This window comes from Chaetodon auriga, chromosome 1 (genome assembly GCF_051107435.1).
Source record: "Chaetodon auriga isolate fChaAug3 chromosome 1, fChaAug3.hap1, whole genome shotgun sequence".
Classification (NCBI taxonomy): domain Eukaryota; kingdom Metazoa; phylum Chordata; class Actinopteri; order Chaetodontiformes; family Chaetodontidae; genus Chaetodon; species Chaetodon auriga.
Window position 1 is genome coordinate 30,652,958 of NC_135074.1, and position 24,376 is coordinate 30,677,333.

General features: G+C 42.0%; 2 protein-coding genes across 2 annotated transcripts; both read left to right on the forward strand.

Moving 5' to 3' along the window:
• Positions 1 to 592: 592 nt before the first annotated feature.
• Positions 593 to 6,753, forward strand: LOC143322868 (protein NLRC3-like). The gene is made up of 10 exons (XM_076734279.1): positions 593 to 912; positions 1,005 to 1,118; positions 1,329 to 1,445; positions 1,912 to 1,996; positions 2,151 to 2,376; positions 2,627 to 4,421; positions 4,518 to 4,691; positions 5,144 to 5,317; positions 5,400 to 5,446; positions 5,559 to 6,753. The coding sequence occupies exons 1-10, from the start codon at positions 830 to 832 to the stop codon at positions 6,140 to 6,142; spliced, it is 3,399 nt and encodes a 1,132-aa protein (XP_076590394.1). The 5' UTR covers positions 593 to 829; the 3' UTR covers positions 6,143 to 6,753.
• A 13,938-nt stretch (positions 6,754 to 20,691) lies between these two features.
• LOC143322838 (high choriolytic enzyme 1-like) lies at positions 20,692 to 23,949 on the forward strand. Its single transcript, XM_076734217.1, has 9 exons — positions 20,692 to 20,855; positions 21,032 to 21,059; positions 21,194 to 21,244; positions 21,445 to 21,576; positions 21,791 to 21,911; positions 22,096 to 22,274; positions 22,509 to 22,590; positions 22,806 to 22,930; positions 23,102 to 23,949. Coding segments are annotated over exons 1-9 (777 nt in total). The 5' UTR covers positions 20,692 to 20,798; the 3' UTR covers positions 23,104 to 23,949.
• Positions 23,950 to 24,376: the final 427 nt, after the last annotated feature.

A 24,376-nucleotide genomic window follows, 5' to 3' on the forward strand; every position in this document is an offset into this window, starting at 1 on the left:
ATTTTTGGAAATGAAATGAATTCATAAGAGGAAGTGAAGTAATGTTTTGTTAATCCCCTTTATAGTAATCCCCCTTTTTTTTGGTGTTAAAGTTGAGTTGGTGTTAGGCCCCTTAAAACGTGCTTTTAAGAATTTCTCTGTGAAATCAAATGTTCTAAATAAGCGATAATTGGAGTTTGGGGAGATAAGCAACCTTAATAATCATGAAGACTTCAACGTTTTCAAACCTGATCTGCTTGATGACCTAAACAGAAATATGTGACATCACCTTTGGCCAGCTGAGCCTGCCTCACATGAAGCCAACTGTTTAATGTGTGTCTTCATGAAGGACCCCGTTGCTTATAGATTTTCATGGCCTGTGAGACCAGGTCAAAGTTTGGTGTGTCAGGCAACAGTTACGCTTAATGTTTCAGGGTAAGTCAGTGAAATGTCCACGTAAGCACAACACTACACATGTGTATAATAACACGGTAATTTACCCGCCTGAAGACGCAGTGGAACATGTGATATGAATTTCCAAGCACTTGTTTGTCCTCTGCTACAGGTTGGACTGGTTTTCATGTGGAGCTGAAGCGAGGAGGATGTAATAAACGTAAATCAGACTCACAGTAACCCTCGGGAATAGATAGAGACTAAAGAGATTTTTCTGCTTTCCTGCTTTTTGCACCGTGTTTTAATCTGAGCTGGATGCGAGTTTGACAGGTGAGAAATACAAATTAGCAGCATGACTATCTGCGACACACTGCTGATCGACCCTTTGAGGCCGTTAATGGAGCCCTCGCTGTGACAAATCAGCCCAGCCTGTCTCTGTAAAGGCGCACACTGCACTATGGATGTGTCCGAGGAGAGAGAGGACGGGGTCTCTGAAGTCCCTCTGTCCGAGAAACATGGCAGCCAGAGCAGAGCCACGAGGTAAGACGCACATCTCTCTGACTGTTGATGACTGCTCACCAGCTCAGAGCTCATCTCTAAAATCAGCTTCTACCGTTCATGTTGTGTTGAAGCCTCGCGGAGCAGAGAGCAGACTCACCTGTACTCACCTGTGTGTCCATGAGCTGTGACTGCTCTATGTATGAGCCCATTAACTTCGAGGATGGAGGCAGGTCTGATAAGCAAATGTAAGAATTTATCGAATTGTGATGTCTGTGCTGTGTGTAGTTTCACGTAGTACAGCAGAATTGATATTACTTGTCTTGACTTTGTGTGTGTTGTTCGATCGTCCTCTCCTTTCATTAATCATTAATTAAAGCAGAGGTTTGTATATGTGCCATAAACCATGTCTGGAGGGGTCTTTGAATTGAATGTTGCATGTTGATGTTGCGTTATAGTCAAGTGAAGCAGGAGAGAGCAGACTCACCTGTACCCACCTGTGTGTCCATGAGGAGTGACCGCTCTATGTCTGAGCCTATTGAGTTCAAGGATGGAGGCATCTCTGATGAGCGAATGTAAGAATTCAATACACATGACTTTGCTATTGTGTGACTTCACTGATCGGCACTCGGTGATTTAGAGATTTGAAGCCAGCGTTAGTGTGAAAGTTCAACTCCTAACCTGAAGGTTAACTGGGAGCTGTAACTTCCTGTGGTCTCTGCTGGTTGTCTGGCAAGAAATAGTCCGCTACATCAGGCAGCATGAATAATAGTTTTTATACTTTGTATCTTTATATGACACTTCCTGAAGTTCAGCTCATAACCTGGAACTTGAATGTTGAGTGTTCCTGTTGTGTTGAAGCCCAGTGAAGCAGGAGAGACCAGATCCAGCTGTTCTCAGCTGAGTGTCCATGAGGGGTGACCAGTCTAAAGACATGTCTCCTGAGTTCAAGACTAAAGGGCCAAGCGTAGAATTCTCAGTGGATATTGTGTAATATTAGCACTAATTGTGATAGTTTGTGTTTGTTTTCCTGTTTTCTAGGTGTGGAGCTCACAGGAAAAGGTCAGAGGTTCTCAGTGCTCGGCCTGCCCAGAAGCCTCAAACGGACCTGGACCCCATATTCACGGTACGTAAATGTCCAACGTTTTACTTCACATGGTGCAAATACTGAATTTTGGAATTTGTTTGTGTGTTCATGGAAATAAATGCTGCGATTTCTATGAGAATTTGAGAATTTGAGTGGGATGGATGTGACGTTCTTTGTTAATACACTTTTCTAGCTGCTTGAAGAGAACATCATGACTTTCGTGAAGAACGAGCTGAATAAGTTCAAGAAAGTTCTGAGTTCAGAATATCCAGAACGCTCAGAGACGCTGACAGAAGACGATGAAGTCGAGGGTGGTGAAGAAGAGCAGAGAAGCGGCAGCAGAGACGCATTTCTGAAGATCACAGTGAACTTCCTGAGGAGAATAAAGCAGGAGCAGCTGGCTGACTCTCTGCAGAGCAGTAAGAGGCTTTTAAGAAGTGCACACTCTATCTGGAAATATCAAGTTACATATGAATAATTTGTTCAAAATATGACGTTGTAGCATGGGGTTGAATACTTGAATAGACAAGTTTTCATTAAGAAACATTATTTCAAATTAAGGTATTCAACATGCGTTTGTGATTAGCAGAAATGTATGCATTCGTCAACAGGTGTTCTCATTTCATACCCCAGCTTCCATTGACTGACATTATCTGTTCATTTCCTCAGAAACCGCTGCGGCGATTTGCCAACGCAAACTAAAGTCTAACCTAAAGAAGAAGTTTCAGTGCTTGTTTGAGGGGATTGCCAAAGCAGGAAACCCAACGCTTCTGAATCGGGTCTACATGGAGCTCTACCTCACAGAGGGAGACAGTAGAGAAGTCAATAATCAGCATGAGGTCCGACAGATTGAAGCAGCATCACGAAAACTGGCAAGCTCAGAAACCACGATCAGATGTGAGGAGCTCTTTAAACCTTCACCTGACAGAAGTAAACCAGTCAGAACGCTGGTGACAAAGGGAGTGGCTGGCATTGGGAAAACAGTCTTAACGCAGAAGTTCATCCTGGACTGGGCTGAAGCCAAAGACAACCACAACATACACTTTATCTTTCCATTCACATTCCGAGAGCTCAATTTGCTCAAGGAGAAAAAGTACAGCTTGGTGGAACTTCTTCATCACTTCTTTTCAGAAACCAAAGAAGCAGGAATCTGCAGGTTTGAAGAGTTCCAGGTTGCGTTCATATTTGACGGTCTGGACGAGTGTCGACTTCATTTGGACTTCTACAACAATGAGATCCTGACTGACGTTACACAGCCGACTTCAATCGAAGTGCTGCTGACGAACCTCATCAGGGGGAAGCTGCTTCCGTCTGCGCACCTCTGGATAACCACACGGCCTGCAGCAGCCAATCAGATCCCTCCGGAATGCATTGACATGGTGACAGAGGTCAGAGGGTTCACTGATGAACAGAAGGAGGAGTACTTCAGGAAGAGATTCAGAAGTGAGGAGGAGGCCAGCAGAATCATCTCCCACATCGAGGGATCACGAAGCCTCTACATCATGTGCCACATCCCAGTCTTCTGCTGGATCACTGCTGCGGTTCTGCAGCATGAGCTGAAAACCAAAGAGAGAGGAGAGTTTCCCAAGAGCCTGACTGAGATGTACATCCACTTCCTGGTGGTTCAGACCCAACAGGGGAATGTAAAGTATCACAGCAGTGCAGTGACAGATCCAGTCTGGAACACAGAGACCAAGAAGACCATTGTCAGTCTGGGAAAACTGGCCTTTGAGCAGCTGGAGAAAGGAAACCTGATCTTCTATGAAGCAGACCTGAACAAGTGTGGTGTTGACATAAAAGCTGCTTCAGTCTACTCAGGACTATTCACAGAGATCCTCAAAGATGAGCGTGGACTGAACCACGACAAGGTCTTTTGCTTTGTTCATCTGAGCATTCAAGAGTTTCTTGCTGCTCTTTATGTCTTCTTGACCTTCATCAACACTGGTGTTGATCTGCTGAGAAGAACCTCAGTATGGCCTGTGCCATTACAGCATAAACCTAACTTTAAACACCTGTACCAGAACGCAGTGGACAAAGCTTTACAGAGTCCAAATGGACACCTGGACCTGTTTGTCCGCTTCCTTCTGGGCCTTTCACTGGAGACCAATCAGACTCTCCTACGAGGCCTGTTGACACAGACAGGAAGTACGCCACAGGCCAAAGAGATGCTAGTGCAGCACATCAAGATGAAGATCAGGGACAATCCTTCTCCAGAGAGAAGCATCAATTTGTTCCACTGCCTGAATGAGCTGAATGACCATTCTCTAGTGGAGGAGATCCAACAGTACGTGAGGTCAGGAAGCTTCTTTGACAACAAACTCTCGCCCTCTCAGTGGTCAGCGCTCGTCTTCATTTTACTGTCATCACAAAAAGATCTGGACAAGTTTGACCTGAAGAAATTCTCTGCTTCAGAGGAAGGACTTCTGTCACTGCTGCCAGTGGTCAAAGCATCCAAAACATCGCTGTAGGTGTACAGATACACGGAAACATAAAATGTGTTATATACAATAATATCTATGGCAGAGAACAAAGAAACACACACAATCTTTTTCCTCCTCAGGTTGAGTTGCTGTGACCTCTCGTGGAGAAGCTGTGAAGCTCTGGTCTCTGTTCTCACTTCAAAGACCTCCAGTCTGAGAGAGCTGGACCTGAGTCACAATGACCTGCATGATACAGGAGCAATGCTGCTCTCAGCTGGACTCAGGAGTCCACACTGTAGACTGGAGATACTCAGGCCAGTATCTGTTAAATACATTAACATTTAAATAGATTCGTAACCATTATTATTCATTCACGTTTGTATTATCAATAAAGTTTCTGCTTTCTGTTTGTTCTTAAAACAATCAGGGTATCAATACGTAGCACAGGATGATTTTTTATTGTTTCCTCTCCTTTTGGCTTGCTGTGCTAAAACCAACTGAGCCGAACATTCAACTGATCGACTTTATCTCTGATATTTTGTCCCATATATTGCGGACAGCCAAGGTTTGCTAAATGTTAGTTGAAGAAGGACAATGGAATCGACAGGCAGATGGTGCAGGATCCGCATTCGTGCAGATGTTGTACCTGACTGTCATGGCAAAAACTGAGCTGTGACTGAAGACCAACCTCTTAATTTAGCAGTTGATGTAGCTCAAAATAATCAAATTAACGACATCAGTCCAACGTGAAACGTTGTGTTTGCAGGCTGTCGGGCTGTCTGGTCACAGAGAAAGGCTGTACTTTCCTGGCCTCTGCTCTGAACTCCAACCCCTCCCATCTGAGAGAGCTGGACCTGAGCTACAACCATCCGGGAGAGTCAGGAGTAAAGCTGCTGTCTGCTGGACTGAATGACCCACGTTGGAAACTGGAAACTCTCAGGTAGAGTAGATTTTATAACTGTACAGATACAGTACACATATTCATTTCTCTTTGTCATTCACAATTTCTGCCTCCTCTACAGGATTGATCATTGTGGAGAGTGTCGACTGAAAGCATCAACCCTCAGGTGTAAGTTAACGTTTCTGAAGTCACTGATCTCATGATTTAAGGTTTTGTACTACAAATTGTTTCTTTCCAAGAGAATTAAGAAAGGAAATGTGTGTTTTGTTTCCCCCATCAGATTTGTGTCAGCTGTCACTGGACCCAAACACAGCAGACAGAAACCTCTGCCTGTCTGACGGCAACAGACGAGTGACGGTGGTGAGAGAGAAGCAGCCGTATCCTGATCATCCAGAGAGGTTTGACAGCTGGAAACAGCTGCTGTGTCGCGAAGGACTGACTGGACGCTGTTACTGGGAAGTACAGTGGAAAGGAAGGGTTAATATCGGAGTGACATACAGGGGAATCAAGAGGAGAGGAGACGGCGATGACTGCTGTCTTGGATGGAACGATCAGTCGTGGAGTCTGATCTGCTCTGCGCAGGGTTACACCCCCTGGCACAATAACACGCCAATTAACATGGATGCACTGCCGCCGTCTGACTCCGACAGGGTCGCAGTGTATCTGGACTGGCCTGCTGGTACTGTGTCCTTCTACTGTCTTCCCTCCACAGCCTCCTCAATGAAACGGATCCACCTCTACACCTTCCACTCCACCTTCACTGAACCCCTCTACCCTGCGTTTGGCTTTGGACGGTTGAATGAGTTTGCGACCGACTCTCGATGGTCATCATCCTCGGTTTGTCTGTCACAGATGGAAGATTGAGTGTTGTCTCTTGTGTAATGCCAATGCCAAGTGAGCTCAAGAGAAATCTCAGGACAAATGATCTTTTATACAGTCACTCTTTAGTAAAGACACTGATAATAAAAGCAGCAGTGTAATTAGTAAATGCCGACTCCGTGGCTGAAATTCAACGTGGACTTACACCAACAAACCTGAGCTGGTCAAAAGAAGTGAAATCAGACTGCACAGCTACATGGCTTGCAGCTTTCTGTGAATGAGCTAACTGTCTGCAGGGAACTACTCATGCAACAATGCCAAGTAAGCTCAAGATACTGAATACTACCAGCAACTAAGAATGAAAACAGTCAGTACATGAAGCTGTTTTTTTTGTCTTTGCAAGCCTAAAATGTAATTTGAATAGAGCAAAAAAATCCATGTAACCTGATACTATAAATCATGTTTTTGTAGTTTGAGATCAACAGGCCTTTTTTTACAAATCCATTCAGCAATATAGTCTCCTTCATCACAGACTGGTTTCAAAGGCCAGAAGGTGACCGGTGACTCTCACTATCCTGCAACTCAACCTTTAAATAGCACTTAGATTAGTCTCACATACTCATACAAATACTATCTAACTTAAGTCTAAAGTACACGATCCAGTAACTGCTTCACCTCAGATATCCGTTCTGTTCACACTAACGTCAGCAGAACTGCTTTCAGGCTTCCTACTTTGGATTCTTGTAACTGTTATGATGATTTTTTTGTTTATTGTGCAGTTGTGGTGTTTGCTGATTGTCTTCTTGTGAATGTTGTTGTTCTCTTGGAGAACTGATCATAATCTCATTGAGACTGTCTAAAATAAATAAAGATTAAATAAAATACAGAAAACTGCTGGCTCCTTTTTCTCTGAGTGATTAAATATAGGCCTTCATTATTCAACTTCATATTGATTTTGGTTCATACAGTTTATTGTATGTTGCATTTTTACGTATTTTAAAAGTTATTTGTATTGTTTGTTAAAGTATCTTGTAACAGGTGTAGTTACAAGTTTTCGTTTTGGCTGTAAAAGCTGCATGTGTGTACTGTATGTCATGTAATTCCCTCTCAACTTAGCTCTGTGAGGGAAAGGCAACACGAGAGCGTACACTACGGTACTACATACCCATTTAGACTTTTATTGATATTTTTCTTATTCTGAAATTGTTCTAAAATATTTGTGCAGACTTTAAGTTATGTTGCACACTTCCCTGAATTTGCTTAAATGTGAACATAGTGTTTAGTAATTTCATGTTTGTGCAGAGGATATTTGTTTAAATCTAATATTTTCTGTAATCACTCAGTTAAATTTAATGTGTGTTTTGTTTTATTGAAGGCAATACAAACAAAAATAAGTAATCAGTTACACTATCTCTGCTCGAGGTGTTCCCCTTGATGTAAGTTTATAAATGTATGCATGCACAGACAGTTCATTCAGAAATGATAAGAATTAAAGATCCGAGCACACAGAATGTTTAATTTATAAAGGCCTGTCTCAAAGAACTGTACAAAGAATCCCAATTCAGTGTAATATGTTATTTTAATATTAATGTTCTGCTCTCCTCTATGATTTATCTTTTCCATAACAGCTGTCTGTGTTTGTAGATGTCGACTTCAGTGTGTCCAAAGTCATTGGTCTGATGTAAATTCTTTTTTAGGGTGGATTTTCCCTTTAACTAATGTCAAGTGCTGTACACTATAAAGACCAGCAGAGAGCAGGACAGGCTTATTTTTTCGATAGTGTATGGGATGATGTGTGTGTGTGTGTGTGTGTGTGTGTGTGTGTGTGTGTGTGTGTGTGTGTACCATATATTACTCACCTTGCATGAGCATAAATGTGTTTACACAGTCACATTGTGGGGACTCTGCTTCCTTATGGGGACAAAATTAAGGTCCCCAAACTGTAAATCATGAAATTTTAGGATGAAGACTGAGGTTAAGATTAGAAAAGTAGTGGTTTTGGTTATGGTTCGGGTAACCCAGGAAATGAATGTAAGTGTGTATGTGTGAATGTGTGTGTGTGCTGCATGGTATACAGCCATTTCTATGAAGTCATAACTTTATTGAAAGTGTCTAAATAAAAATCACCAATGAGTAAGATAACAGTCTGTACTGTAATAGTCTACACACTATATAATGACGCGCAGCACGCAGGTTTTATATTGACAATGACAGTGTGTGATGGTATCTACATGTTAAAAACTCTGCATTTTAAACTGTAAAAACGTTGTCTATAATGGAAATAAGTGCATAATTGATCCTGTATGACTCATGAAATTGTTCACCAGTGTGACGGTCTGTGGGAAGAAACTGGTCCTGTGGGCGGTTGTTTCGGTGTGCAGAGCTCTGCAGCGCCCACCAGAGGAGGGAGGTAGGAACAGGTGGTGCTCAGGGTGTGATGGGTCTCCAGTGATGTTTCCTGCCTGGATGCCGACTCTGGACATAATAACAATAAACTTTATTAGAACAACACCTTTCAAACAAGAAACGCAGCTCAAAGTACTTTACAGCAAAGAAATTACATGCACCAGGTGCTTCACATGGACACGGATGACCCAGCTCGTCTGCGTGTGCACTGCTGCAAACTGGCAGGTTTTACAGTGTCGCAGATAATATCCATTTATAAACAGGAAAAACAATAATCTGACTTAATTCGCCTTTAATTTCTCACATTCCTTTCTCATATTCACAAAAGCATTAGTATTTGAGTGTACCTTTTTGTTCTTGTTCCCTCAGCCTAACAGGTTCTCAGCCCTCAAAACTCTTCAGTAAAAAGAGGCAGAACAATGTTTTAGTATCCCAGTTAGGTCATATCGCCAACCCCCACTGTCAACACAGCATAAATGACAAAAAAGTGATCCTCGCTCAGTAAATAAATACTGTTATTTGGAAATATATTGATAATAATAACATTGCTAAAATATGGGCAAGTGTGTCTAAAATGATGCACTGAACTTCAAAGCCATTAAGGTGAAATGTGAGAGCAATTTCAGGGTTTATGCTGCTAAATATGTTAATAGTAACTATTGACAACCAATCAGGGGACAAACATCACTGAAGGTCCTGCAGCTACTGTAAGTCAGTCCAAACTACAGCCTAAATAACAAAAACATGATTCTGTAGTTGACTGTGAGCATCACACCATCGTCTGTGTGTGACAACACTTTTCAGCTGAATCAATGGGCGTGTTAACAGTAGACATGCCGCAGGAGGAGGGACTTCCAGCAACTGGACAATAGCTGAAAACTGGATTTCAGCCAGCTGGCAGCCAACCGGACAACAATTAAGAATGACTGGCACTGAAATCTGCTGTACGCTATGCAACATTCCATACAACTCACACAACGTAAGCCCACGCTTGTTTCCACACACACACACACACACACACACACACACACACACACACACACACACACACAGGTGTTCACACACTTCATGGTTTCATTTTATGTTTGAGTCACTGTTGTAATCTGCTGAGCCAAAAACATCAAAACTGAGTGACAAGAAACTCAAGAAGCTTTTCAAGGAACTTCTGCTCAAAAGTGAAAACATCAGACACTTGATCCTTCTTCGACATCATAGTTTAAAACTCAGATCAACAAAGAACAAAACACACACTGGACAATGATGGTTTGGGCTTGAAGCTTGAAGCTTCCCATAGGTTTATAAATTTACCTACTGAATTACTTCAAAAGAAAGGAAACTTTAATCCGACAGCACACAAAGATATTTAAGACAACATTGTGTTTCCAACATTGTGGCAACAGTCTGTGTTTGACCCTTTCCCATTTCAACATGGCAGTGCCCCCAAGCCAAAGCCAGCTCCGCAAAAGAAACCGTTTCCCCAGTTTGGTGCAGAACAGCTTGACTGGCCAGTACAGAGTCCTGACCTCAACCTCCTCCAATCAGTGGAATGAACTGGGACGTGACCGTGAGCCAGACCTGATCATCCAACATCGGTGTTGAACCTCACTAATGAAGTTCAGTGAAAGTTGAATTAGAACGACTCTTTATTGTTCATTTAGATTATTTTGCTCCCTTGAATCCAACTTTTCAACCAAGTAGATTTTGCCACAGCCTCTGTGAGTCAGGACCAGCCGTCCAGTGAGTTCTTCCAGGGTCTTCCGCCTGGTCCTGGTGGAAAACCTGAAACCAGAACAGTGGAGGCAGTTACAAAGTCAGATTAATGCCCATTGTCAACTCTCACATATGGATGCAATGTTCATGTGTCCCAACCCTGTCGACCCTCTGCGTGGGTTCAGTCCCAGCTTCCGAATAATAGACGGATCTGGTTCGGTTCTGTGAGCACATTTCCTGGTCTTTTTAGGTTAGTTCCAAGAAACTGACTGCTGTTTGTCTACTTTGGATGGTCTCTGTTTTAAATACCAACCCGTCTCACCCGGGCACCAGTGCCACAGTAAAAACCTGTTTAGTTCCTACTAACGGGAACCAGCCCGTGGAACAATGACAATGATAAACAATGGGTGCAAGCTCCTCAAAGTAAACTGTGCAGAGTCGATCAAACACGTGTCAAATACATTACATAATTTCTCACCTTGTCTCATTTGATTGGTACTAAAAGCTACCCTTGAATGACCTTATCTTCTCCTCTCAGTCATAAAGCCTGGTTTGCTTCCTGATGCATCAACAGTAACTAGGTGGGACACTGTTTGTCTTGTTTTACCTCTCTCTGCATGCTAATTGTGGACGCTTCATCAATTTTCCTTTGAAAGAATGAACCAGGAACTCATACAACACTTGAGTAAAGAACTGAAGACTGTGCAGTTTATAAGAAGACGTATTTTACAGTAAAACTTCCTGAAAGAAGTGGACAATTCTGAGTAACTGACAAAACACAGATTAAGGTCCATTTGTCGATGGTCCGTTGACCAATGGGTTCAACATTAAGCTCTGGTTACACTAATGTTGTTACCAACAGCTCCCTTTACACACCTCTAGTTCGGGGAAACCATCCTTGAATGCTGGCAGGAGAGGGGACAAAAACTGTGGCTTCCTGCGTTGGACCTGCAAGATGTTTTGTAGCAAGATAATAATATTATATAATATTCATAATATCCACAGAGGTTGCTGGTCAGAAAAAGTAAAACTCTTAAGAATTTGAACAAAGAACTTGTACTGATGTTTTTCTACTTTGGACAGTCTGTGTTTTAAATATCCTCCGTCTCACCAGAAAATGGGGACCCAATTTCAGTCCTCTTCCTGGTAACAAAAACCTGTTTGGCTCCTACTAAGTGGAACCAGCCAGCGGAAAGTTGACTTGTGGACTTCAGTCAAACAATGAGCGCAAGATGCTCATGGTAAACTGGACAGAGTGGATCAAACATGAGACATATTTTTCCACTTTGTGATCTCAAGATGTCCTCTCATTCATTTAGCTTGGTATGCTTCCTGATGCAAATGTAATGACTAGGTTCATCCTGTTATTCCTCTTTGTGTATGTTAACTGTAGCCGCTACAATATTATTCTTTGTAAGAAAGAACCAGGAACAGATACAGGAATTGAACAAAGAATTCAAGACCGGGCAGTTTATAAGAAGATGTATTTTACAGTAAAACCTCCTGAAAGACTTAGACAATTCTGAGTAACTGACAAAACACAGATTAAGATCCATTTGTCGATGGTCCGTTGAGCACTGAGTTCAACATTAAGCTCTGGTTACACTAATGTTGTTACCAACAGCTCCCTTTACACATCAGCAGCTCATCAACTTTATTCCAGCTTATTTATACCTGCTTTCCACAGAGTCAAATGACCATATTGAACTATTTTCACATCCATACATTATTGGATTTGATCTGTTATTTAGTCAAACTGAAATTCTGTGTTACTTTATCAGAACTGTCATTACCAAGAAGAGGAATTCAAAACAGTATTTCACTTTTAGAGGACAAAAATATTCTTAGTTGGAAAACAAATAGCACAATGAAAGACAGACCAGACAACCAAAAAGGGGCAGAATGGAGATCTACAAAAAAGGTTTGCTATAAAAATGAACTTTGCTTGAAACAGTCAGCAAATCAGATCGATGGGGAAGATGATTCCAGAGAGTTGAGGTTAAAATGGCAAAGGCATGATAACCTGTTGCTTTGGAGTTGGAGGAGGGTCGAATAAAAAGCTGAGACCAGAGGAATCGGAGTGGTTGAGAAGTCCAATATAGGACAAGGAGATCGGAAATGTAACTGCAAGCTCACGCAGAGCCTTAAAAGTGATGAAAACAGGACCGAACAAGTTTAGTGACACACTGGTCAAAAGTCAAACGCTGATCAAAGATGATACCAAGATTGTTGGAGGTAGATTTGATACTTGAGTGAAATGGACCAATAAGCTGATCAGCTGCAGAGAAAAAGTTATCAGGACAGATTATAAAAGAATTTCTGTTTTTTCAGGGTTCAGGTGGAGGACAAGGAGAGACATCCAGTCTTTGGTGCAGCTAAGCTATCATGGAAAGAAGACAGGTGATTCAGCTTATTGAGCAGAGAAACAGATCAGTGTGTCATCGGCATAACAGTGATACGACACTGGAAGCATACACAGTGAAAAAAGAACTGGTCCAAGGACAGACTCCTGTGGGACACCACACAGCAGGAGAGCCGCGGAGGACACATGATTGAGACATTAAAATGTCTGTTCGTCAAATTGGAATGAAACCATTTTAAATCTGTACGCAGTCATGCAAACTATCAAGTGAAATGGTGTGATCGATGGCGTCAGAGGAAGCGATCAAGTCTAGTGGGATGAGAGTTGAGTATTCAGCTTTGTCTGCATGCATAAGAATATCATTGGTTGCTCTCAGTTAAACACTCTCAGGACTATGCTTGTGACGAAAGCCGGATTGGAATTTGTCAAAGATTTTATGACTTTCAGGAGTTGGAAGGTGACAGAGTTTTCAAGGATTTTGGATATGGGGATTGGTCTGTAATTCCTCAACTGAGCTCGGCAGAGAGAAGGTTTTTAAGAACTGGCTGAACACTGGTGATTTTAAAATAGTCAGGGACAGACCCTGATGTGAGGGAGTGGTTGAAAATAACAAGTAAGCTGGGAACTAAGACTGGAAAGATGGATTTTAGGATTTTTTTGTAGGAATTCTATTACATGGCCTAAAGGAGGGATGCATATGAGCTACAGTGTTTATAAGAAGCTGCAGGGAGCAAATTCAGACAGGAAAGCAGGATGGCTGAATGCTGTGGATGTGGATAACTGGACATCAAACCATCAATATTGACGACTAAGCGGGGGACAAACATCACTGAAGGTCCTGCAGCTACTGTAAGTCAGTCCAAACTACGGCCTAAATAACAAAAACATGATTCTGTAGTTGACTGTGAGCATCACACCATCGTCTGTCTGTGACAACACTGAATCAATGGGCGTGTTAACAGTAGACATGCCGCAGGAGGAGGGACTTCCAGCAACTGGACAATAGCTGAAAACTGGATTTCAGTCAGCTGGCAGCCAACCAGGCAGCAATTAGGAATGACTGGCACTGAAATCTGCTGTACGCTGTGCAACATTCCATACAACTTACACAAACAAACGTAAGCGCACGCTTGTTTCCTCACACACACACACACACACACACACACACACACACACACACACAGGTGTTCACACACTTCATGGTTTCATTTTATGTTTGAGTCACTGTTGTAATCTGCTGAGCCAAAAACATCAAAACTGAGTGAAAAGAAACTCAAGAAGCTTTTCAAAGAACTTCTGCTCAAAAGTGAAAACATCAGACACTTGATCCTTCTTCGACATCATAGTTTAAAACTCAGATCAACAAAGAACAAAACACACACTGGACAATGATGGTTTGGGCTTGAAGCTTGAAGCTTGAAGCTTCCCATAGGTTTATAAATTTACCTACTGAATTACTTCAAAAGAAAGGAAACTTTAATCCGACAGCACACAAAGATATTTAAGACAACATTGTGTTTCCAACATTGTGGCAACAGTCTGTGTTTGACCCTTTCCCATTTCAACATGGCAGTGCCCCCAAACCAAAGCCAGCTCCGCAAAAGAAACCGTTTCCCCAGTTTGGTGCAGAACAGCTTGACTGGCCAGTACAGAGTCCTGACCTCAACCTCCTCCAATCAGTGGAATGAACTGGAACGTGACTGTGAGCCAGACCTGATCATCCAACATCAGTGTTGAACCTCACTAATGAAGTTCAGTGAAAGTTGAATTAGAACGACTGTCTTACATTAAGCTTGGTATGCTTCCTGATGCAAACTGTAATAACTAGGTTAACTAGGTAATAACTAGGTAGGTACTTTATCAGAGCTGTCATTACCAAGAAGAGGAATTTAAAACAGTTTTTCATTTTTAGAGGACAAAAATGTTCTAAGTTTCCTATAAAAATGAACTTTGCTTGAAGCAGTCAGCAAATCAGATCGATGGGGAAGATGATTCCAGAGAGCTGAGGCTAAAATGGCGAAAGCATGATTACCTGTTGTTTTGGAGTTGGGGGGCCGGGGGGGGGGCAATATAGGACAAGGAGATCGGAAATGTAACTGGAGGCGAGCTCATGCAGAGCCTTAAAAGTAATGAAAACAGGACTGAACAAGTTTAGTGACACACTGGTCAAAAGTCAAACGCTGATCAAAGATGACACCAAGATTGTTGGAGGTAGATTTGATACTTGAGTGAAATGGACCAATAAGCTGATCAGCTGCAGAGAAAAAGTTATCAGGACAGATTAAAAAGAATTTTGTCAGGGTTCAGGTGGAGGACAAGGAGAGACATCCAGTCTTTGGTGCAGCTAAGCTATCATGGAAAGAAGACAGGTGATTCAGCTTATTGAGCAGAGAAACAGATCAGTGTGTCATCGGCGTAACAGTGATACGACACTGGAAGCATACACAGTGAAAAAAGAACTGGTCCAAGGACAGACTCCTGTGGGACACCACACAGCAGGAGAGCCGAGGAGGACACATGATTGAGACATTAAAATGCCTGTTCGTCAAATTGGAATGAAACCATTTTAAATCTGTACGCAGTCATGCAAACTATCAAGTGAAATGGTGTGATCGATGGCATCAGAGGAAGCAATCAAGTCTAGTGGGATGAGAGTTGAGTATTCAGCTTTGTCTGCATGCATAAGAATATCATTGGTTGCTCTCAGGACAGGAAAGATGGATTTTAGGAATATTGTTGGAATTCTATCACATGGCCTAAAGGAGGGACGCATATGAGCTACAGTGTTTCTAAACATCTGCAGGGAGCAAATTCAGACAGTAAAGCAGGATGGCTGAATGCTGTGGATGGTGGTAGATGCCTGGTAGATAACTCAGTTTAAGGAACAGCTCCTTCATATGGAGGTGATGAACCTTGGTGATCTCAGGGGCTGGATTCATAACTGGGATGGTCGTGGAAGTGTGTGCTTCAGAGACAATGGATGAAAGGTCCGAACAGGAAACAGTGGAAACACGTGATCTAGTTTCTGACTCAACATATGATTGGCTGTAGATACTATCCTTGCAGGATCTTGATGTTCTCCTCTCAGTCATTTAGCTTGGTATGCTTCCTGATGAATATGCAGTCATCAGGTGGGAAGTTGTTCATGTTGTTGTTCTGCATTGTGCGTGCTAATTGTAGCTGCAACATTACTTCCCGAAAAGAATGAACCAGGAACTGATCCAGCCGTTGAGAAAAGAATTGAAGTCTGGGTGGAGTTGACAAGAAGGTGTCGTATCATACCGCAAAATTTCCTGAAAGACTCGGACAATCGTGACTAGCTGACAAAACACAGATCCGTGATTAAAATCCATTTGTTAATGGTTTGTTGAGCAGTGACTTCAACACTAAGCTCCAATTACACTAATGTTGTTACACGTCAGCGGCTTATCAACAACGTCCAGCATCCGTCACTGAAAAGAGTATTTCTACCTAATTTCCACACAACCAAACGACCATATTGAACATTTTCCAACTATTTTCACATCCTTACATTGTTGGATTTGGCCTGTTATTTTACAGTCAAAGTGAAATTAAATTAAATTCAGTAGCATGCTTTGTGACTTGTTCCTTTGTTCCTTTATCAAAACTGTAATTACCAAAAAGAGGATATTTAAAATTGTATTTAATTTTTTGAAGAGCAAATAATCTTGTGTGTCTGCCTCTTCTCATCTTAAAGTCAAGTCATCCACATCCAAGAGAGAAAAAAAACACATTTTCTCAAACACATATGGTTGTGCTCATAGAATTAGAGAAGTGCAACTGAAAACTGTAACATCAATCATTTCATTGATTATCCTTCTGGTTATCTATTCTCTTCACCAGTTCATATTTCTGTCCAGGAAATACGTCACAAAATTAACCCTATCTGCACTCTGCACTCTATTTTCTCTTTTCTTTCGTCCAAAATTAAGCTGTGAGATGCATATCAACGCAAGTATTTGATCACTTTTCTCTTTTCGCTACAGTTTGTATATACACATATGCATATAGCATAGTTGTCTCTACAAGAACACATCCCTAAGAAATCAAATTAAACTAAAAAGGGACCATTAAATAAATAAATCTTCTGATTTATTGTGTGTGTGTGGGTAACTTCTGCTGTAGCACTGAAAGTCACACGTGCAGCATCATGCAGCTCCGCACAGCCACATTCCTTCGCGCCTCCTTCTGAATCACTGCACTTGTTTGGTACAGCTCTAAAGCTTCCCTGAAGTCTGTTTATGTGCTGACCAACCTGACCTGTTTGCAACTCAGACTGGAAAACTTTCCTGTAACAAGCAAACTAACATGAGTGATGAGTGACTTCAAGTGAATATTTGTGTCAGAGGGACGAACCTGAATGTCGGCGTTGTCCAAAATTGTGCAAGAAACACACGAATGTGTTTCCTGGTGAACAAGTTTGCAGGAGTTTGGGCTGATGAAGCTGGGCGTTATCTACTTTTAATGCTTGTGTTCTGTTGACCTTGACAATGACTCCCTCATTGTCCCATCACAACTCAAGAAGCCAACTGGGTGACAGGTGAAATGTTTTCAAGTTTCCAAACCATGACCATCACCTCGATGCCTGAGAATCATTTTAGCCCCACAGAAGGTTTCTGTTTTTCGTTTGACCTTATTGAAATCTAAAAATGTAGAAAAATATTGAAATGTTGACCCTTTGCTTTGAAACAAACTTACAGAAAAATAAGGAAAATATAATATATAACATATATAATGTTTGAAATGTAATGCTTTTGTTTGCCAAAAAGAAGAAGTTATACCTTGTCAAACTGCATTCTTCTGACATTTGGGGCCAATAAAACGAAAAGTTGTAAAACCAATAACAGAAATCCAAACAGCCTTATTTGGGTGATGTAGTGCTGCAAAACAGGCGCTGTCATCACCAATCACAGGTACTGAGCTGAAGAGAATCTGCTGTGTTTAACCATGTTTGTATGGAAGCAATGTGTCATTTCCTGTTGCCAACTCAGTTCGTCAATTCAAAATCATGTTGGAGCTGTGATTTGACCAACATGTGGCACGTAGTCTGCAAACAAAAGCAAAATCTCCAGGACTACAGTGTCCCACAATGCAAAGCGCAGGCGTGGTCACAACAACCAGTTGAGCTAACATTCATTCATCTTCTTTACCTGCGCATCCCATTTCGGGGTTGCGGGGGGCTGGAGCCTATCCCAGCTAGCAATGGGCGAGAGGCGGGGTACACCCTGAACCGGTCGCCAGCCGATCGCAGGGCTACATATACAGACACACAGACAGACAACTCACACACTATGGACAATTGGGAGACCAATTAACCTAACGAGCATGTTTTTGGTCTGTGGGAGGAAGTGAGAGAACCCACACAGGCACGGGAAGAACATGCAAACTTCACACAGAAAGGCCCTGCCCGACCCAGGGTTCGAACCAGCAACCTTCTTGCTGTGAGGCACGCGCACTACCTGCTGCGCCACCGTGCCGCCCGTTGAGCTAACAACAAAGTTTTTTTCTTTACAATTTCTTTTTGCTGTTTCATCACTATATTCACTACGTGGTGGAAAATCAATTGTTTACATTTTAAATATTGACAGTTTAAAGAAAATTGATGAAGAACCAAAAGCGTGCTCCAACATTTGAAGAGTTGAGAAGCTCCATTAGCGCCTGCGGGGGTAGCTAGTTAGCCAGCCGGTCAGTCACTCACAGATCACTGCCGCAGCAGAGGGAAGCCACGCCCATGACGAAGACAGCTTAAATGTTCATACTGCTGTTTTTCTGCCATTGTTGCAAATCAAATTCAGTTGTCCGAGAAAAATGCTCAAAAAGAGGCTGCAGGAGTCGAAGTCCGAGAAGCAACTTTATTGTCGACAATAAAGGGGAAAACACTCAGAGACACACAAGATGTAACTCCAGTGAAGTTCTCCAAGTCTCTCCAACTTACAAGAGTCAGTGCTTGTCTTTTATACAGTTTGCTCAAGGTCACCCCCACCCTTGGGGCATCTTCTCTTTTTCTGATTCTTCTATTTTTTATACACCAGTACGTTATCTTTTGGCCGCTAGCCTAGGCTTGTAGGTACTTTTATTCTTCTTATTCCCTTGAAATTTCACCATTAGCTTCTGATTGTCATAGGCTCTATTTTTTAAAAAGTAAGTATAATCACAATAATCACCAGAAATCAGCATTCATTAAGACATAACAAATCATGGTGTGATTGATAACATTGTTATCCTTTCATGATTAATGATAGATACGTAACATAGATTGAATACAGTAAGGTTATATAAGGACACACAGGGCTATGTAAGGTTACAGACAATGCTGGCAAAAACCGGTTAGGATCAGCTAACACTGGCAGCAGAGACACCTGCAGAATCATGGAAAGTACCGAAGCTGCATGATGCAGACATTTGCTCATATGATCTCTTGATTTTTGACATTTGCTGCGCAGTGTCAGCCTTGCACAGCATCACCATCTTGACCTTATATGTGCCTCTTCTCCATTTCTCCATTGCTCTTGTACTTTTAAGTAAATGAACTATTACACTTCTGCTACAACACATGCTGCTAAAAACTACCATTGATTACAGTGTTTTACTCAATTCTTCACATATCTGTTGGAAAATTATACTACACCATTAAACTTTTGATCTTTTTTTTTTTTTTTTTTTTTTCAAATTATGCAGCTATTGCCAGGGGGGGCATGTTCACTCTATGACCAAACCAGCATCGACATTTACACAAACAAAAATACAATTAATCAACAACTTTTATGAAAAGGTGCCCAGTTTGATTGAAGCCATTTGTCCCTACTCCAGTCTCCTGTGATGCTGATTCTAGGAGCCTTTTCAGTCTGGTGCTTGTATGTTTTTCAGCAACAACCCCTTACATATGCCAGTGAAAGAGCCAAGGTCTCTTACCTGATGGGCTGCTGCTGTGGAGTTGCACTTGTCTGGGCCAGGAGGCTTCTGTCCCTCCATCAAGGCTCCCAGAGTATCGCTGACATGATCGATCTCTGCAGAGTTTGCTAAACAGCACCCTCTTCTGGAGAGTCCAGTCCGTCACCCTGCCTGCACTCACTGTTTGCAGTGCTGATGAGGGCTTTGGAGATCAAATGGCTGCTACTGAGTTGGGTATTAACACCATCCCCTGCAGACCTCTGCCATTCCTCCCTTGTACCATGACTTGAGTCCTGTGTTCAGTGAAGACCACTTCCTTTCCCCCACCGACCTGCAGCCTGGAACCCGCCAGCTGATTGTGGAATTTTCCTCGTCTATGATTCTCTGGCTGCAGGTATTGTCATATCTTGTTCTTCCCTGATGATCTTCCCATGCATTGATGCCTGTGGACTGAGCACCATCACTGTGTGCCACTCTCCACGGAGCCTCTGGAGTGCCTTCACCTGTTTCTTGGGTTTGATCGTTTCTATAGACAACTTCAACATGCACACTGAAAATTATATGAAAGGGGTTCCAAGGCCTTAAAAAATGATGCAGACCAAGCATCCATATGTGATGAGTTGGGAGTGTGTTGTATATATCTGATATCATCAGTGGTGAAATGCAACTACTGTGAGTGCCGTATTTTAGTATTTTCACGTAATGTAACTTTATTCTTCTATTAGACTGAAATTCAGAGAAAATATGCTTTTTATAATTACTAGTTAACACATTTATTTTACATACAAACTTATCAGTACGGTGCTCTCGTATTGATTACACTACCCAACAGAAATAAAATTTTGCTTTACCTCAACCAGCTTCCACAGTTAAATGCAAAATTTCAATAGAAAAATAAAACATTCACAGGGCGAATAATCAGCATAATGAGTATTTCTGCTGTTGCGTCATATTGAAACTTGATAAGATAGATAAGATGAAGGACCTGAATACTTCCTCCACAAATGAATGTCTTGACTTTAATGTGATTTCCTTCTTGGAAAATCATTTCCAGTTATTCTGCCTCAGTAGATTATACAAGCAAAATATATGACTGACTGCTGAGCTCATCAGATATTGGTGAATCCTTGGACACGCCCCTTGTGGGCCGCCTATAAAGAGTAAGAGCTGAGCACCTGCTGCATCAAGCATCAGAGTCCAGGTGCAACAGGTGAACTCCACAGAGCGCTTTGGTCTCATCTTGCCATTTCAGCGCTGTTCAGATTTTGATAGGATTTTCAGATTTGAAGCTCAACTGGGGAGACAATCATCATGATGACTCCAGCTTTCCTCCTCCTCGTCCTCCTCTCATTGATGGCTGTCACGCCGGTAAGTCTGAGTCTTTGAACACTGGGATTATGATGTCAAACATGCACTTTTAATTGCTGGTTTTCAGCGGATTTTATGAGTCTTTAAAATTGAGAACTGTCCTTTCACTGATATGGATAAAAAACAGCAGAATAACAAATAATTACAATGTTCAATTTTGACTTTTTGTCTTACAGGCTGCCACCGATGATGGAGCTGATACAGGTGAGCTGAATATCAAGAATTATCCAAATATTGAAGTAAAATTATATCATTTCTGTTCCTCTCAATGCACATCTGACATGTGAATCATATTAAACAGCTGCACTTTGTTTCTGTTCTGTTTTCTCTGCTTCCAGATGAGTCTTTGGACACCTCTGATATCATTGCAAAAGCTAATGAAGGCATATGTAAGACACTTTCATATCATCTATTCTAAATAAGAATTGAATATCTTTGGATTTTGGACAGTTGACCGAACAAGCAATTGGAAAAAAAATAAATAAATGAAAAAGAAAATAAAGCACAGCTCATGCCCATCAGGCATGTAAAACTCTTGATTCCTGGTTTCAAGATTTATATTGATGTCTGTTTATTTGTTGTTCTGCAGCAAAGGGGCTGATGCACGGTGACATTATGCAAAGCAGTGGCAAGAATGCAGTCCCCTGCACCGCCACAGGCTGCAAGTGGCCTAAAACTGGGCGCTACGTCTACGTGCCTGTTACTATCTCCAGAAGATACAGTAAGTTACAGCAACTTAACCTTTAACCCTAAAAACCAGTCCAGTCAATGTCAGCGTTGGTTGGCTCAGTTAGAAATACCAAAGTTTCATCATAGTGGAAGAGATTTGCATATTGTGCATCCATTCATAGTCATGACCTCCAGGACCTTAAAAGCTTAAAGCTAAGACTGTTTATGGAGGACACTCCTCAGCTACTTGCTCTTTGTCTCTGCAGCCCGGGCACAGCGTAACATCATCATTAGGTCTCTGGTGACCTTCCACAGACACACCTGCATTCGCTTTGTCTGGAGGAGATGGTCGCATTGGAGTTACCTCTCCTTCTTTAGTGGATCTGGGTAGGAGCGCGCACACACACACACACACACACACACACACACACACACACACACACACACACACACACACACACACCTAAACCACTGGGCTACATTTGGACAGTTAACTTCTGAGGTGTGCAGAGCAACACCACAGACTAGGAATGCATCACCAATGGAGTGTGTGTGCGTCTCTGCGTGTCAGGTGTTGGTCCTACCTGGGCCGTCAGAGAGGAAGACAGTGGGTCTCCCTGAGGAGCAACGGCTGTTTGTACACAGGAACGGTGCAGCACGAGGTTCTCCACGCTCTGGGCTTCCACCACGAGCAGGTCCGCTCCGACAGAGACTCATACGTCAACATCCTCACCCAGAACATTATTGTCGGTGAGCTCACCCACAAAAACCTTTGTTTCACTGTTCTGGTTTCACGTGTTATACGATGATGAGAACAATGGAGGCTCATAGCTCAAAGAGTCCCAGATTAGTCAAAATAGACAAGGCTAAGAGTCGACTGCTAATTAAAATATGGTCTGTGTACTGCCCCTTAACACCTTTAGTCCAGCATTGATTTGACACTGAGAAAATAAATGTGTTGGTCTTTTCTCTCCTCCTGTGCAGGAAGAGAATCAAACTTTAAGAAGGTGGAGACTAACAACTTGGGCACTCCCTACGACTTCAACTCTGTCATGCACTACAGCAAGTGAGTGTTTGTGTGAGTGCGCACATGTATGTTTTTGAACGCACAGTGTGTTTTTATGTCATCATTGACTTCAAGACAAAGAAAATCCAAAATAACTAACAAAGACTACTTAGCCGAAGAGGCAAGAATGCTTTCACTGTCAGTGCGGTGTGTGTGTGCCTGTGCTTGTTTGTGTATCTACACACCACAAATAATGCATTTGTGTCCTCCTCAAGATACGCCTTCTCCAAAAACGGACAACCAACCATCCTCGCCAAGAGCAATCCAGACCTTGACTTCGGAAAGGCCACCTACATGAGCGCCAACGACATTGCCCGCGTCAACAGGCTGTACAAATGCTGTGAGTGAAGAATTAATGCTTTAAGTTACGCTGTTTACACAACCAGTGCATCCCACTGCTGACTGAAGGAACAGCAGCACAGTGGAACAAGGAAAAACTTGAGTTGAAATGTTGTATATCTGAGATTGCATCTATAAAACAGAATCTAATTATGTTTTTTTTCCCAACCAGGAAACTGATGGCAGAAGGAACGGGTCGACCTCCAGGTACTTCAAGTCTCAGCTTGTCGTGATTACACCGAAGATCTGCTGTGAGCCAATAACATTGCTTCAAAGCAACAGAAGCTCGTTTTGAATATATTAATGTGCTGCTTACTTGTACATATTTGATATGGAGCTCTGTCACACTTCAGGTTCGCTTCTGTTTCTGTTTCATTCAATCTTATTAAGTGTCCACTCCGACAGTCTCAAAGTATTATCTTGCAAGGTGATTATCTTGTTAGCATTTAGCAGCTGCAACTCCAAAGTCCAGACTGTCAGCGTATCATGTGTGCAGCTTGTCAGAAACTCATGAAGGAAAACGTTGAGAAATGTATTGTTGTGCCAGAGTTAGTGGATCAGAGGCTTGTTTTAACGGGGCTGCAGCTGGAGGACAACGAGACTGCAGGGACACCTGATGGAGGTCAATGGTACCATATCTCTTTGAAGTCAGACACTGTTTTTAACTACTCATAATCTGATTAAATCACTTTTCTGTTGGTTTTTAAATGACTGTGGTTTTACTGGGAAGATACAGAAATAGAGAAACAATGATGGAACAGTTAAATCTTAGGCTAAATGTGATGTGATGAAGAATCCTTGTGATCGTTTACTTGCATTCATAGTTAAGTGAAGTAAAAGTACAAAAGTAAAAAGTGTTTTGGATGAAAATTCTAATCTGAACTAAACAATGAACTACAGATGTCAAATCATCTAAACTGTCTGGCAACAATAATTAATATAATCAGGACAACTTGAGCGAAAATGTTCTGTCATTGTTTGTTTGTTTCTAATTTTGGGATTTCTTTCTTCTTCTGAATATTTGTTTATTTCTGATTTCTACTCAATGACTGTGTTTATTTGTACAACGATCAAAAACTTTCCTCAATAAAAAAAAAGAAGCAACAATAAAGGTGTGATTTTATATTTCCACCAGGAGGAGGCAGTGCTCCTCCATCACCACCCAGAGATGCACAGCACCGTTTGGATCATGGCTTCATTTCAGCTCCTCGGTGGAAGATTCATTAGTTCTTTGTTCTGATGGATAAATGCTTCATAATTCATTTTAAAACTGATGACAGGATCAGTCCACGCATGTTCTGTGTCTTTAACTGTGGACACAGAGCACAAACAGCTCTTTGTTCTGCAGACAAATGCCCCCATGACTGATATATATTATAGAATTAAATTAATGCTGATGCATCAGTGTGTAACCAGCAGTTTGACCATGTAGCTGCTCCAGTGGAGC